General features: G+C 40.1%; 1 protein-coding gene across 1 annotated transcript; it reads right to left on the bottom strand.

The window, feature by feature from the left end:
* Nucleotides 1-10907: 10907 nt before the first annotated feature.
* On the bottom strand, nt 10908-13585 carry LOC147327305 (uncharacterized). Its single transcript, XM_086297509.1, has 2 exons — nt 13434-13585; nt 10908-11989 (listed from the first exon to the last, which is right to left on the bottom strand). Exons 1-2 carry the CDS (start codon nt 13483-13485, stop codon nt 10908-10910), a joined length of 1134 nt encoding a protein of 377 aa, XP_086153635.1. The 5' UTR covers nt 13486-13585.
* Between the last annotated feature and the right edge of the window lie 293 nt (nt 13586-13878).

Below are 13878 nucleotides of genomic sequence, written 5' to 3'. Positions count from 1 at the left end.
TTGTGAAACTGGGACATGAAATTTGATTTGAAAATGAAATTCATCCTGATCAGGAGCTGTTATGATCTAAATGGTGTTCTAGATCCAGTAAGCAAACAGGAAGAGCTGCAATGTGTGTGCTTTTTCATTAATGAATAAATAATACAAAGCTATAGTGCAGACTACAGCGCCATCCAGCTGGTGTTCGCTCTCTCTGCGGTAGAGTATCACTTCCTGTTCCAACACATAGTGGTGTTTTTGTGTAGCTTATCTGCGTAGCAGTTTAATTATAACCTTATAGATAACTTCTTATTTCATAGGGTTAGGGTTAATCGTCCTGCTTGACAATGACGTGCCCAAAGTGAATTGACTATTTCGCTTTGGACGTCTGCTTTCAGCACCTGACGGCATGTCCGGGTGAATGAGCCGCGCTTTGTGTTTACATCTTTTTGCGGATTCTGTTTACACATTCAAAATAAAGAGAGAGAAGTTTGTTTGTTAATTTCCCCCAGGGATCAATAAAGTATTCTGATTCTGATTCTGATTGTTTGTTTTTTGTTTCTTTAACTTTCATCAAAGTCAGAAGTATGCATACACTTCCTTATTATTTGGTAAAATTGCCCCAAAACTGTTTCACTTGGGCCACACGCTTCAGGTGTCCTTCCACAAGCTTTCTGCAACAGTTTGCTGGAATCTTGGCCCACTGCTCTTGACAGAACTGGTGTAACTGGGTCAGGTTTGTAGGTCTCCTTCCTGAGCGGTATGATGGTTGTACGTTCCTGTACTTTTTATTCTCTCGTATTATTGTCTGAATGGATGAATGTGGGACCTTCAGGCATCTGAAAATTGCACCTAAAGATGAGCCACACTTGTGGAGTCTACAATTCATTTCCTGATGTCTTGGTTGATTTTCCTATGATGTCAAAGAAAGAGGCTCTGTGTTTGGGGGTGTGGTTTTACATGCATCCACAAGTGTGCCACAAATGAACTCAAATGGACTTAATTAACCGATCGAATCATCTTAAGCTCAAAATAGAAAATATCTGGAGTTTAGCTTTTGTTTAAAGACACTTGCTTTTACTTTACTTGAGAGATACTGACCTCAACAAACAGCTTGGGTTCTTCAACTGTATCTTATGGACACTCAGGTGAAGAACAGAGCTGAGCTATGAACTGATGGTCACCTGATGGTGAGTTGGGTCAGGTGGTGGGGGAGGATGCTGGACACCCCTTTAACTGCCAGTTCGACAGCATTCTGAGGGAGGCTTTGGACACTGAGTCAGAATGGACAATGTTCTGCTCCTCCATAGCTGAGCCTGCTGCAAGGAGCTGTGGCAGCAAGGTGCTTGGTGCCTGTCGTGGTGGTAACCTCCCAGAAAGGAGCCATTAAACTGAAGGCGGAGTTCTATCGGGCTTGGTTGGCCATCACTCAGCGGCCTCCAGCTCACACTGGAGGGGTTCACAGCAGGGCTGTGCGATATACTGAATATACTCAATGTATCGCAAGTTTTTCCACAAAAAGTGAAACACTGCCTGGACTGACAAACAAACCATCCTTAAAGATATTAGAACACACCAAGCTTCTGTGTTATTTGAGCCAGAGACTGCACTTGTGGATGAACAATAAAACCATTTTATATTTATTATATCAGTAATGTAACTTGCAATACAAAGTTATGAGAAGCTTAAACTTAGTTTCAGAATAATTAAGTCTGAGACTTTGTTTTATTGTAAGGTTAATAAAGTTTTTGATTGTGTGACAAATAAAAATATGAACTTTAATTTTGAAAATATTTAACTATTATTAAATAACACCGGGTACAATATTGGTAATATGTGTGTTGTTCAGCAGAACAGTGACCAGTATGTTGGCTGATATACTTTATTTATATTTTAAAATAAAAGTTTGGCTGATTTTAACGTATTAAAAGGAGTGTTTTTAATAATTATTTTTTGAATAAAAGTACAGTGTTTATATTAAATGTTGTACTAGAAATAAGTTCAAGGATGATAAAAGGTCATGTGACTTTGTTGGATTCAACTTGTCTGCAGCAAAATTAAAAATAAGTTACCACATGTTGTTTTTTTAATTTGGTAAATAATTGATAAAGTGTTAAAAGTACTGGTTGTGTTTGACCTCATCACCAGGATGAGTTGGAAATACCTCAAATTCCCTCAGGTGGCCTTTTGCTGGTTGGATTGCCACTACAGTCTGTAAACTGTAGAGGTAATTTTGTGAGCTCATTGGATGAGCAGTTTCTGAAATACTCAGACCAGCCCATCTGGCACCAACAACCACGCAATCTCTTTCCCCCATTCTGATACTTGCTTTGACCTTCAGCAGGTCATCATGAACATGTCTGTATGCTTAAATACTTTAATTTGCTGACGTCTGATTGGTTCACTAGATATTTGTGTTTACCGAGCAGGTGAACAGGTGTACCTGGCAAAGTGTGTGTAACCCTCAGTGTAAATAAATCCTAAGTAAATAAATCCTTTTACGAGTCCACAAGAAACACCACAAATCACAGGGCAGTCTGTGATCTTTCAGGACAGAGACATCAACAACAGTGACAGGACCCTCAGCGTCTTTCTACTGAAGCTGTCAGGCCCTGCTCAAATTTGAGCCACAAGCCTTTGGATGAAATTTAATTCAGGTCTTGACCAAAGTACATTTATGGTCAGTTCATACTGTAGATCTTCTATAATAAATCGACGGTTTACACAATACTCAACGTTTCATTTCTCAGCTTCATTTCCCTCCCAGCACTTTATGAAAGGCAAAAGCAAAAACTGCTGATGAGTAACTTTGCATCAATGTGTGGAGTATTGCAGCTTTTCATGCAGCATGATAAGGCTTCATCATGACACTGGTGACTATACAATGGTCACCATTCAGACAGAAAGGCAGTTGTTAGAGGGTGAATGGCAGGAACACTGTGTCTGCTGCCTCTTCTCTTGCCTCTGTGTATCAGTGAGTATTCAACAAAGGTTTCTATATTTAACTGCTGGTTCTTACTGCATAATTCTGTCTGTATAATATAAAAATGATTCAATGCATCGAGTTATGCCAAACCTCACAGAAACTGTGCACGGTGGGTATTCTGAATTGCTGCTCGGCACATATATGCAGACCACAGTCAGAGCCTTACCCTCTGCTGCTTGAAGTCACACAGAGGTAACCCACTCGCTCTCTGTCAGCACGCAGTCGCAGACTCGTGAGTGAGGTTGTTTTTTTCTTTTGTTTTGCTCTTCTACTCTTAAGAGCTCCATTAGCCACACAGAGGGCACAATATGTTCTGCATTGCTTCTCAAAGTTAGCATTGGTTAGTGATCATGAGCTGTTTTAGGTTTATAAATCATTGGTTTACACCATATTCCTCTGAATTAATGTCACAAATTGACAAACTGACAGTGAGATACAGTGAAGTGTGTAGAACATGTAATTCAAATCAGAGCACGAGCAGAACAAGAGCATGAAGCTGAGATCAAACTTCATTTGCTTCCATCTATAAGGTGCAGGTCACTGAGGTCTTCTGACAGAAACCTGCTGGTGGTTCCTCGTTCTAGGCTGAAAACTAAAAGAGACTAAGTGTGTCTTCAAGGCTGTTGGCTGATAATCTATGGAATGCACTAATATTACATTTGATCTCTGCGGTCTGAACATTTGAAAGAGCAGCTCTACTCATTTGTACACGCTTAATTTTAGGTAGTGGATATTATTATTGTCTTTTAATGTTTGTATTTATTTTTATTGATTATTATTGTGAAGCACTTTCTCTATAGAAACATTTTACCTTCATTTCCCTTCTGTCACTTTATGAAAGCCAAAAGCCAAAAGAGACGATAAGTAACTTTGCATAAATGTGTGGAGCTTTGCAGCTTTGCAGTTGATAAAGCTTCATAATGACACTATGTGACTATGCAGTGTCCAATATTCAAACTGAAATGCAGTCATTAGAGAGTGAATGGCAGCAACACTATGTGTGGTGCCTCTTCTCTTTTCTCTGTGTATCAGCGAGTGTTCAGCTACAGTATCTATATTTAATGGCTCTGGTGTTCACTGCGTGGTTCTGCCTTACTTCTGAGAGCAGATATTTTACAGGTACAAAGAAAAACTGGCAGTGACCTGGTGGGGCGGGGGATTCCTCTTTCAGGTGTGATGGCGAACACAGAGGTCGCTCTGCAAAAGAGAGTCATTGGAGGTGATGAATGTGAGCGACAGTATCATGCACAGCTCAGAGCAGTTTATCCACATGGACCTTCCAGCTTGTGTGGAGGCTCTTTGATCAGCGACCGCTGGATTCTGACTGCAGCTCACCGTCTGAAGCCAGGAGGGTGAGGAGATCAGAGCAGCAACTAAAACTTGTTTTTGCTATTCAGTAAAAAGTAAAATACATTCAGACAAGATGAGAAATAAAATATGGTGACCATCAGTAATCATGTTTTATGTTTGCTGTGCACATGCAGGACCATGTTTGCAAATCTAAGTGTGCATCAAGGGGGTCCGGAACAAGAAGTGCAGATAACAGCAGAAGCTGAGATCTATACAGACAAAGACACCAGCACAGGCAGAGTTCATGACATCATGCTGCTGCAGCTACTAGCAGCTCTGATATCCAACCTATAAAACTACCTGACTGTGAGTTGTGGATGTTTCTGCTTCAGGTTCATGTGTTCTGACAGATACTGACACGTCGTGCTAACTTCAGTTTTAGATTCAAATGATACATTTATGTTCCTGTGGCTCAAAGTTTCTTGCTTTGAAGTTTTTTTTCTTAAAGTTTCTTCTTGACCTGAGCTCTGTGCTGTGAAGTGAGTTCAGCATATGTAGAATATATTTCCTTTATCTTATCCCAACAGTGGGAATCAGGATAAGTACTCACAGGAAGCTGCTTATCAATTGAAAGCCCTGGTTATCAAGTTAACCAGGGCTTTCAATCCTAATGGATGTGGATAAACTATACTGGCAGTGCAGGTTTTAAAAAGGAAGATAAAACTGTAATATTAGAAAAATATGAAGGGTTTAAATGCATAATACAGACTGAAGGTAACAGCTGCTGCAGAAAAATCAGTGTTGTGTGTGTGTGTGTGTGTGTGTGTGTGTGTGTGTGTGTGTGTGTGTGTGTGTGTGTGTGTGTGTGTGTGTGTGTGTGTGTGTGTAAAATTGCTGTAGGGTAGCTTAGTAGTAAAAGCACTATATGAATGTGCAAGCACTTCAGATGCGTTGTTCAATAAGACTGGATGAAATCTATATCAATAAAGTCTAGCCCATTTGGAGACAAGCAAGAAAGACAGCAAAAATCCTGACTGACATCACGACCTATCATTGCACAGGAGAATCTGATGGATCATTAATCAAGTATTTCATTTAATTAATGTTTGAAAGACAGTTTCAGCTTTTATTCTGTCAGCTACAAACTTTCTGCTGTTTATTAGTTTAAGAGAAAATAAAACTTAATATAACAACAGAATTTAAACATAGGCTGCAAACTGAAAAATGTCTATGAAAAAATGCTATTGAAGAATTTTAGCCCCTCCCACTGACCATGTAGTACAGTAGGAGGGTCTAAAGTTGAAAGTTTCAAGGGATCTTCCAGGAATGGTGATGCTGCTTTTCTGGACAAATGATCTCTAAGCTTGAACTTAACCAGAGGGATATAGTACAAAGAAAATTCAACAAGGCTTGGCTTACTTTGCGTTAGCTGGCTTGAGAAAACGTAAAACACCAGTCAGTGTCACGCCGCCGGGTATATCAACTTCTCTTTTAAGCTGTGCTTTCTGCTTCATGCTCCGTGCCCACGCATGTAACAAGGGCTGCTACAAGGCCCTTTAAAACAGGAAGTAGCATGTGCTGCAGTGAGCTTGAATGGTTTCCCAATGCGTTGAGCAAGCACAGTGCAAGCATGCTAGCCAGGTGTGGTGCGTGATGATAAAGTGGTGACTAAAACTCTATAAAGGACATAACTAATATAACAGCAGGTCAGGGTTACTCTTACAATTTTCTCTGGTAAGAAGTCAAAATCCTTCATATAGAACTCTGAAGTTACCTGGAGAGATGAGATCCTGCTTCATAGTACAGGCCTCAGGGCAACATTTCAAAGTTAACGTGCAAAACAATCAATATATGTATTTGTATGTAACTGACAAAAAAAGGAGAGAAAAGTGTCCAAACACTTCTTGTGCCATTCCAGAGTTGAGGTCGCAGGTTATGGTGCCACCACTGGACTAGCTAATGAGAAAAGGAGTAAGATGATTTTTAACAAATTTGTTGTATTAAGAAAAAAGAAAACAAACCATCCAAACTGTTACTTTATTAGTAAAGAGATGTTGCAGATATTTGTATTGAAATTGTATTTTTCTTCATTTCTAATGTGTTCAAAGCAAAAACAAGCTTTTCCTGTGAGCTCAGACCATTTTATTTCTTTCTGCTGCATTTCTGCATAAAATACAAATCTGCATCATTTTTTAAAAAGTGCTTTAAGCTGAACTAATTGTCCCTTTATTTCTAGAACCTGGTGAATCACCCTCTCTTCACTGTGCAGAGACTGAGGTTGTCAGCTGTACAGAGCTCAATGATATTTTACAGAAATAATTCCCCGAGGTCCACCGAGTCAGGAGCTATCAGCACTGGTTCTGTGGACAAAGTCCTGGGAAAGATATATGTCGAGTGAGTTTGCATGATCCCTCAGCTCACAGCTGCATTTATTAAACATTCAAAATACAGAAAGATTTTATAAAACTGGGAAACTGTATTTCTGTCTTGCAGGGAGACTCTGGTGGAGGAGTGGTTCATAATGGCAGGATTTATGGTGTCTCTTCTTTTGTGGGAGATCCAGACTTTGTATGCAGAGCACCGGCTGCCTTCATGGACCTCTGTGATCCTGAGTATGCAGATTGGATCAGGAAAACTATCAACCCATAAAAAGCTGTGAGGTGTGGATAACTGTAAACAAGCTGAAATAAATAATCTTTTAGAGTTTAGCTTTGGTTTCTTTTATTCTCTTTGATATAAGCAGTAGAGGATTTCAGAATTTCTGTGTTATTTGCCAAAAGACGTTTTTTCAGCTGCACCCACACACAGTTTCTTTAGATAACTTCAACTGCAGAAAGTAAAAACTCAGCATTAAGTTTCAAATGCAGTTTTAAAGATAATGATAATATGGTGGCCCTGAATACTGAAACTGCAAAAGTTTTTTCTATTGACGGATGAATAAAAGTTGTGTTTTATTAAAAGTTGAATAAAACACAACATAAATAGAAAAAAACATTCTCATCCTAAAACTTGGTGACAAAGTGGAATATGGTAAGGAAACACTCACTTAAGTGCTGTCATTACTCAAAGGTTCCTGATAATCATGCATGAAGTGATTTCTGGAGGGGAATGAAACTTAACTGAACTGCTCCCTGTGACATTTTGACCTGTCAAACGCAGGCGTAACTCCTGTTATTCATCGTTGTATTGCAGGTCTGCTGTGCACGACGTCTGTGAATCTGAGTAATTTGGTACAGATGAAGGAATAAGACTGCTCAGATGCTTTGGGTGTCACGTAATGATCCCTCAGGTTTGGGTGTCTTTGGTGCCCTTTGATTTCAATCTACCTGCACATTGAACAGAAATCCTGCCATGACAGAACACACTAATGCCTTTTCAAGGGAGAACCGATCCTAATCGGAGCTGTCAGCCCCAAGTTCTCTGCAGTCATCAAATCAAGCATAATCTGGTTTGAACAGGCTCCCTGCCTCACTGCAAAAGCCTTTTTACCAGCTGCTGTTTGACAAATTGCAAAGCCTCTGAAGAGACTTTAGAAAGGGGGAAAAAGGATACGAAGAAAAAGCTGAACAAAAAGCTATCCATGCACTGTTTAACATTTCACTTGGAGTTTATTGACTGTATTCTATCTGTGGATTGCATTATAGCTTCTCTGAGAGCTTTGCTCCCTGAAGATTTTATGATCTGTGAACACTGAGTCTCTCTTGTGGCTGTAAACCAGTCTGCTCAGCATGGCACTGCATGGCAGAGTTTCTCTCCATTTTTTTGAATCACCTTTGCTCAGTTGTGCTCCTAACTGATCTCCTGAGTTTGGCTGTATTCCTGGACTTTGCCCTTTAGTTACTCTTCAGTCTCTTTGACACACAGGCTGCCAAATTTGAAATAACATTTTTAGTTTTGGAAAAAGAAGAGCGTGTCTAGCAAATTCTTGCACATCCTTGTTCTTAAATAGCACTTTTCTACTCAAGCACTCAAAGTACTTTATACACCTCATTCACCCATTCATACAAGCACTTTTCTGTACCTAAGTTCTTTCTATCTAACATTCATACTCTGATGGACACATGAAAGAGCAGTTTGGGGTTCAGTATCGTGTCCAAGGATACTTTGAGATACAGATCAGATCAGGCAGCGATCGAACCTCCAACCTTCTGATCGGTACTAATTGGACGTTTGCTGCTGCACATGTAGCATCACAGCTTAGAAGATGGTGGTGTGGAAATGTGTTTCCCATTAACAATTGACTAAGAAACTCTTAGTCAAGGGTTAACGTCACTAATGTCAGTATTTTCACTGATCTTCATTAGATTAGATAAACATTGTGCCTTAAACCTGAGCTGTACAGGAAAATAGATTTCTGATACACATGTACATAAACAAATAAAGAGAGATGTTTCCCACCTGCTGAGAAGACAACAAATGCATAACCTGATTACCACCATTAATCTCACATCCTCTGATTTCTGGCACCTATAAGTGAGATTGAGTTCACTGTCCTGCTGTCTTGGCCTTTAGGAGAACACAGTGAGACAGATGAAGCTTGCACCAGATGGTGGGAACACAATGATCGTGGTCTTAGACACAGCATCCACACTCTGTACATGATAGTGTGTGTGTGGTGCTGTTTGCAGGAACTTGATGAGGCTTTGCTTAAGTGGAAATCCACTGATGTTCAAGCCCCAGGGAAGTGGGCGGGGGGGATAGGACCTCTGGGGCCCTCTTCCTGATGGAGCCCTACTTGACTCCTTTCACTGCTAAAGCAAGAATGGTGCCACAACTCATTGAAACAATACTTCATTTCATCAGAATCATCAAATGATTCTGTTAAAAACAACCGCCCAGTGTACTTGCATGGCAAACATCGTGATTAGATATTCAAGAAGAGCCTCTTAAAGATGAAGGTCTGTGTCTCTTGACCTAAACACATAATCCAGTTAAATCTGATTTATGTTCATTAATGCCCCTCACACTGTAACTTAAAGTAATAAATCGGTCACTGATTAATTACAGAAGTACGTCTGTGAGCATAAAGATTTAAGCCTTGGACCATCAGGATAAAATGTGGTTGGGAAACTTAACAAGCTTTGATAAAACTTCATCAGTAGCTCAAGCAAGACCTCAAAACCTTCGATCACCACGGGTGGTTAGCAGACTGTGGTTGTACCATGCAGCCTAACAACATGCAGTAAATTGCAGGTTAAAGCAGTCTGCTTACACATTGTTAAACGAGGGAAGGGAACTAATGTGGCTGTCACATTACCCTTTTGTCCCATTTCATCCCAGGACTTGATTCAATTGCTGCTCATTTTCTACAATACTTAAAACTGATCAGTAGGACCTGAAACTGCAAACATTCAAACATTCAGGCCAACAATCAGTTGGTGAACATATTAATCTACTACAATTAGCAAAAATGAATAAATAAACAGAAGAAAGTTAGAGTGATATCAGAGTCATGCAAGTTTTTGACCAGCAGGTTAAACTCATGCAAATTAGCTTCATCCAGGCTCATGAAAACACTGTCCTGCTTATAAACAGCAGATCATTTGTGTCAGTGTCAGGATGGTTTATATTTGAGCTTTTAGTTCACACAGAACAATTTTTATTAATTGTTTTTAGCGATTACGAAAGTCTGTGAATCCCCAAATTGTTCAGTTGTTCTCTTTGCTCCCCATGAGGTCACTTTCACCATGTGACAAAAACAACACCCCACTCTACACACTCGGGCCACCAGCAACTTTCTAAATCCTCAATAAAAAGCTGACAGGTTGCAATGATGTTCCAAATAACTTATTAAGAAAACCACTAAATACACAGAAAATGTTATGAAAATTGGTTTATTTTATATCTCATAGTTTTAAATGATGCAATAAAAATATGTACAAAACATCACAAACTGTAATATTTTACAAATGCTTACGTCCTGCTGATGCAATGGAGACATCTTCCAGTGACAGTCTTCATCAGTGTGAGTGTGAGGAGGATCCTAAACCCACCAACACAGAAGTGCATGTTCACAACTCCCTCTGTGCAGGCGGGGTCAGGACCCTCCTCACCCAGGGTGAGGAGGGTTGGTGCTGTGGCCAGTCAGGTATGAAGTGCTGAGAGTGGATCTTTGGTCCTCTGTGCAGCTCTGTCCACTCTCAGCTGCCCTGCAAAGTAATAACACAAGAAAGACGTCATTTTAACACAAAACAGCATTTTCATTGTTGGTAGCTGCAGTATGTTGTTAAAAAAACTATTTTAAACCCAACGTATACACATGAAAAATATAAATAAAGCTAAACCTACAGTGCTGCTGACATAGGATGATGATTTATACCAACTATTGGAAGAATTTTGTCTTCAATACAGTTTGTTGTCAATGTGAGGTGATAACTTACATAGTTGGAACACAGCACCACTCTCCCGTTTTTCACTTGGTCATCCATCCTTCTCATCGGGTTGGTTGGGGTAAGGCTGTCTTCTGGGTGGGGTGTTTGCTCCATCTTGGACGTAACTGGAAGTAATAACAACTAAAAAACTACCTTTAATTCACAATGTAATATTAATATTAATGTCACATATCAAGAAAAAAAGCAATACATTTCACATGTGCGAGTCACATGTTCTTATATCTGTAAAAACAAAGTTTAAAAACACATTCTAACATAAACTAATCAGAGTCACTGTCATCCATGGAAAGGCTAAAAGGCCTCTCCCAGAAACGTCTGACTCCAAAACTACCTGAGGATGTTGAAGGGGCATCAAACTGGTCACTCACCTTGCACCTCTTTGCACTTACCTCTTCGGTGCAGATGTCTTCTCTGCTTCTCTTTTCTGAGGAAGGAGCAGCAGAGAGATCAGCTGAGGAAGAAGCAGCAGAGGGAGCAGCTGAGGGAGGAGCAGCTGAGGAAGAAGCAGCAGAGAGAGCAGCTGAGGAAGAAGCAGCAGAGGGAGCAGCTGAGGAAGAAGCAGCAGAGGGAGCAGCTGAAGAAGGAGCAGCAGAGGGAGCAGCTGAGGAAGGAGCAGCAGAGGGAGCAGCTGAAGAAGGAGCAGCAGAGGGAGCAGCTGAGGAAGGAGCAGCAGAGGGAGCAGCAGAGAGAGCAACTGAGGAAGGAGCAGCTGAGGAAGAAGCAGCAGAGGGAGCAGCTGAGGAAGGAGCAGCAGAGGGAGCAGCTGAGGGAGGAGCAGCAGAGGGAGCAGCAGAGGGAGCAGCTGAGGGAGGAGCAGCTGGCGGATCACCAACTGGGGCAACAACTCGAGGGAAGAGTGGGGCATTGGCCTGGCCGAAAGGCGGCATGGCGATGGGGGCAGCACCTGGAGCAATAGGACGTTGCCAATCGTGCCAAAACGGCTCTGGAGGGTGCTCCCGGATGAGAGGGGAATCATCTCTCTCATCCATGGTGTCATACCCAGAGTCATCGCTAAGCCAATCCCCCCACTCTTCTGAGTCGTTCCAGTCAGATGAATTGTCAGTCTGTTCACTCACCTCTTCATCGTCTACAGGTAGGTAGGGGGGGTACTCACCATACTCACCTTGCTGTTCACCGACATCAGCATCTGGTGCTTCATCAGAAGAGGGTGAGGGTGAGAGAGGGATAAAATACTCACCATACTCACCTTCGCTGATACGCTGGGTATCAGTGTCCTGAGCTTCACCAGAAGAGGTGGTGCTCTGGAGACTGTCATCCAGGATCCTGATGACTTCAGGAAGGCCTTCTTCTGCAGGGCGTTCAACCACATAGTCAAGACGCCCTGTGAGGAAACAATTTTTAAAATAACATTAGGAATGTAATAGACACCCAGTGTTAAAGCAACAGACCTACATCTGTTAGTTTGAGCAGAGGATGAGAGAAAAGCATTTTATGTCAGACTGAATGACACTTCTACTTGTTCAATCTTTAAGTCAAGTTTTTTAATAGAAGACCACCAAACCTCCACCAAGGCAGCTCACTCTGTGTACTTTTAAGGTGACACTATATTGACACTATATATGACACTGTATTTTGTGTACATTCAATTTGTTTTATTTGTTCCTTGTAAGCCTTTATGCAAACACTATGTTGGAATAGGTAATGGATAATAGGTATTGATTTGTAAATAGCCGGACATGAGTAACTTATTATATAAATATACTACAGTACATTTATAACTAACCATGCAGCTCATTCTCCTGTTTTATTTACAATTCACGATGTCACACATTTTGAAAAAAGCTCATAGGTTAAATATGTGGATGCAAACCATAATGTAACATTTAGACCACATGTACCAATTGCATGTCCTAAATATATATATATATATATATATATATATATATATATATATATATATATATATATATATATATATATATATTTTTTTTTTTTTTTTTTTTTTTTTTTAAATAAAAACACAACCTTCTTGGCAAGAGTTGGCAAGAATTGCACACACAAAGCTCTGCAGGTATGTCTGAAAATGATGGTCAAGTGAAAAACAAACAAACAAACAAGCAAACAAACAAACAAACAAACAGAAACTCTTAACTCAGAATCCACATTTTTAGAAATGTGCACAAGGACTGTATCTGCCATAAGGACAGATACATCTAATCTGTGGTAAACATGCTATCCCTGTGTAAATATCCCTGTGTACAATATCTCTCTCTGCTATCTAATAAGGTTAAAAGCATTACCGTAACAGAAGATAGGTCTTAATGCCATTATTACTACTGTTTTCATATTCTTTTGATATTATTTTATTTGTATTTTTTTATCTTTGTGTTTTGCAGCAGAGAAAAAATATAGTTTATGTCAATAAAGCCTTTGATCCGGAGAAGAAAAGGATGTCAGGAGGGGACCTGGATCTGTGTGTTTACGCCTGCGTGTTCTGAGGCCATGACATCTTGAAGATGCCGTTACCACAGAAACTGATTTTTGGGCATTTTACAAATTTTAGTCCATTAAGCTATTTTTAACCATTTCATTTTAAAGAAAAGTGTCAAATTTGAAGCCTTCAAATCAAAGTAACACCTTTTTTTCATATTCATACATCAGTCGTTAATAATTTCTACACCTCTCCTGGAAAATTTAAAACATACAAACAATTTACGGGAAACAATCTTGAATACACATATTTGATCACGTTAAAACTTGATATTCACACTGGAACTTGTTAAATTATTACAGTAATTTACATTTAAAGAAATTTTCAAACGTACCTGCAGCGAAGTCCAGGTGACAGTCGGGGAGTCCGGGTCCACGGCGAGCCATCTTCAAACTTGAAAAACAAAAACAAGTACAAACGATCCACAGATGAAGTACTTGTTATGCGTTCAAGTTATATCCGCTTTTAGTAAAATGGTTTGCAAAACTTAGCTTTCCACAGGCTGAGGTTGGAGCAGGTCGAAACAAGTCCACGAGCAAGTGTAAACGGACGTTTGGAACCTTGTGCAGCATTTATATACCCTCGGCGGCCATGGTTACGGTTGTCAACGTGTACACGTGCACGGGATAGAAGTATAGGAATGGAGCTCACCACAGTGTAATTACAGTTAATTTATGGTCATTTACTGTCAGGGGTGGAAGTAATGAATTACAAATACTCACGTTACTGTAATTAAGTAGATTTTTTTGGGTACTTGTACTTTTATGAGTAATTTTTCA

Source organism: Aulonocara sp. 'chitande type north' Nkhata Bay, linkage group LG6, assembly GCF_057382095.1.
Source record: "Aulonocara sp. 'chitande type north' Nkhata Bay isolate Kocher_YH1m ecotype deep benthic linkage group LG6, A_spYH_male_GT1.1, whole genome shotgun sequence".
Classification (NCBI taxonomy): Eukaryota; Metazoa; Chordata; class Actinopteri; order Cichliformes; family Cichlidae; genus Aulonocara; species Aulonocara sp. 'chitande type north' Nkhata Bay.
This window is presented reverse-complemented; position numbering and strand designations above follow the sequence as displayed.

Bases quoted from the DNA above. Each gene is read 5' to 3' on its own strand.
- LOC147327305 (XM_086297509.1), bottom strand. From the start codon at position 13,485: ATGGCTCGCCGTGGACCCGGACTCCCCGACTGTCACCTGGACTTCGCT. The intron at 11,990-13,433 runs GTACGTTTGAAA...GTTTCCTCACAG, and splicing joins TCACCTGGACTTCGCTGCAG to GGCGTCTTGACTATGTGGTT.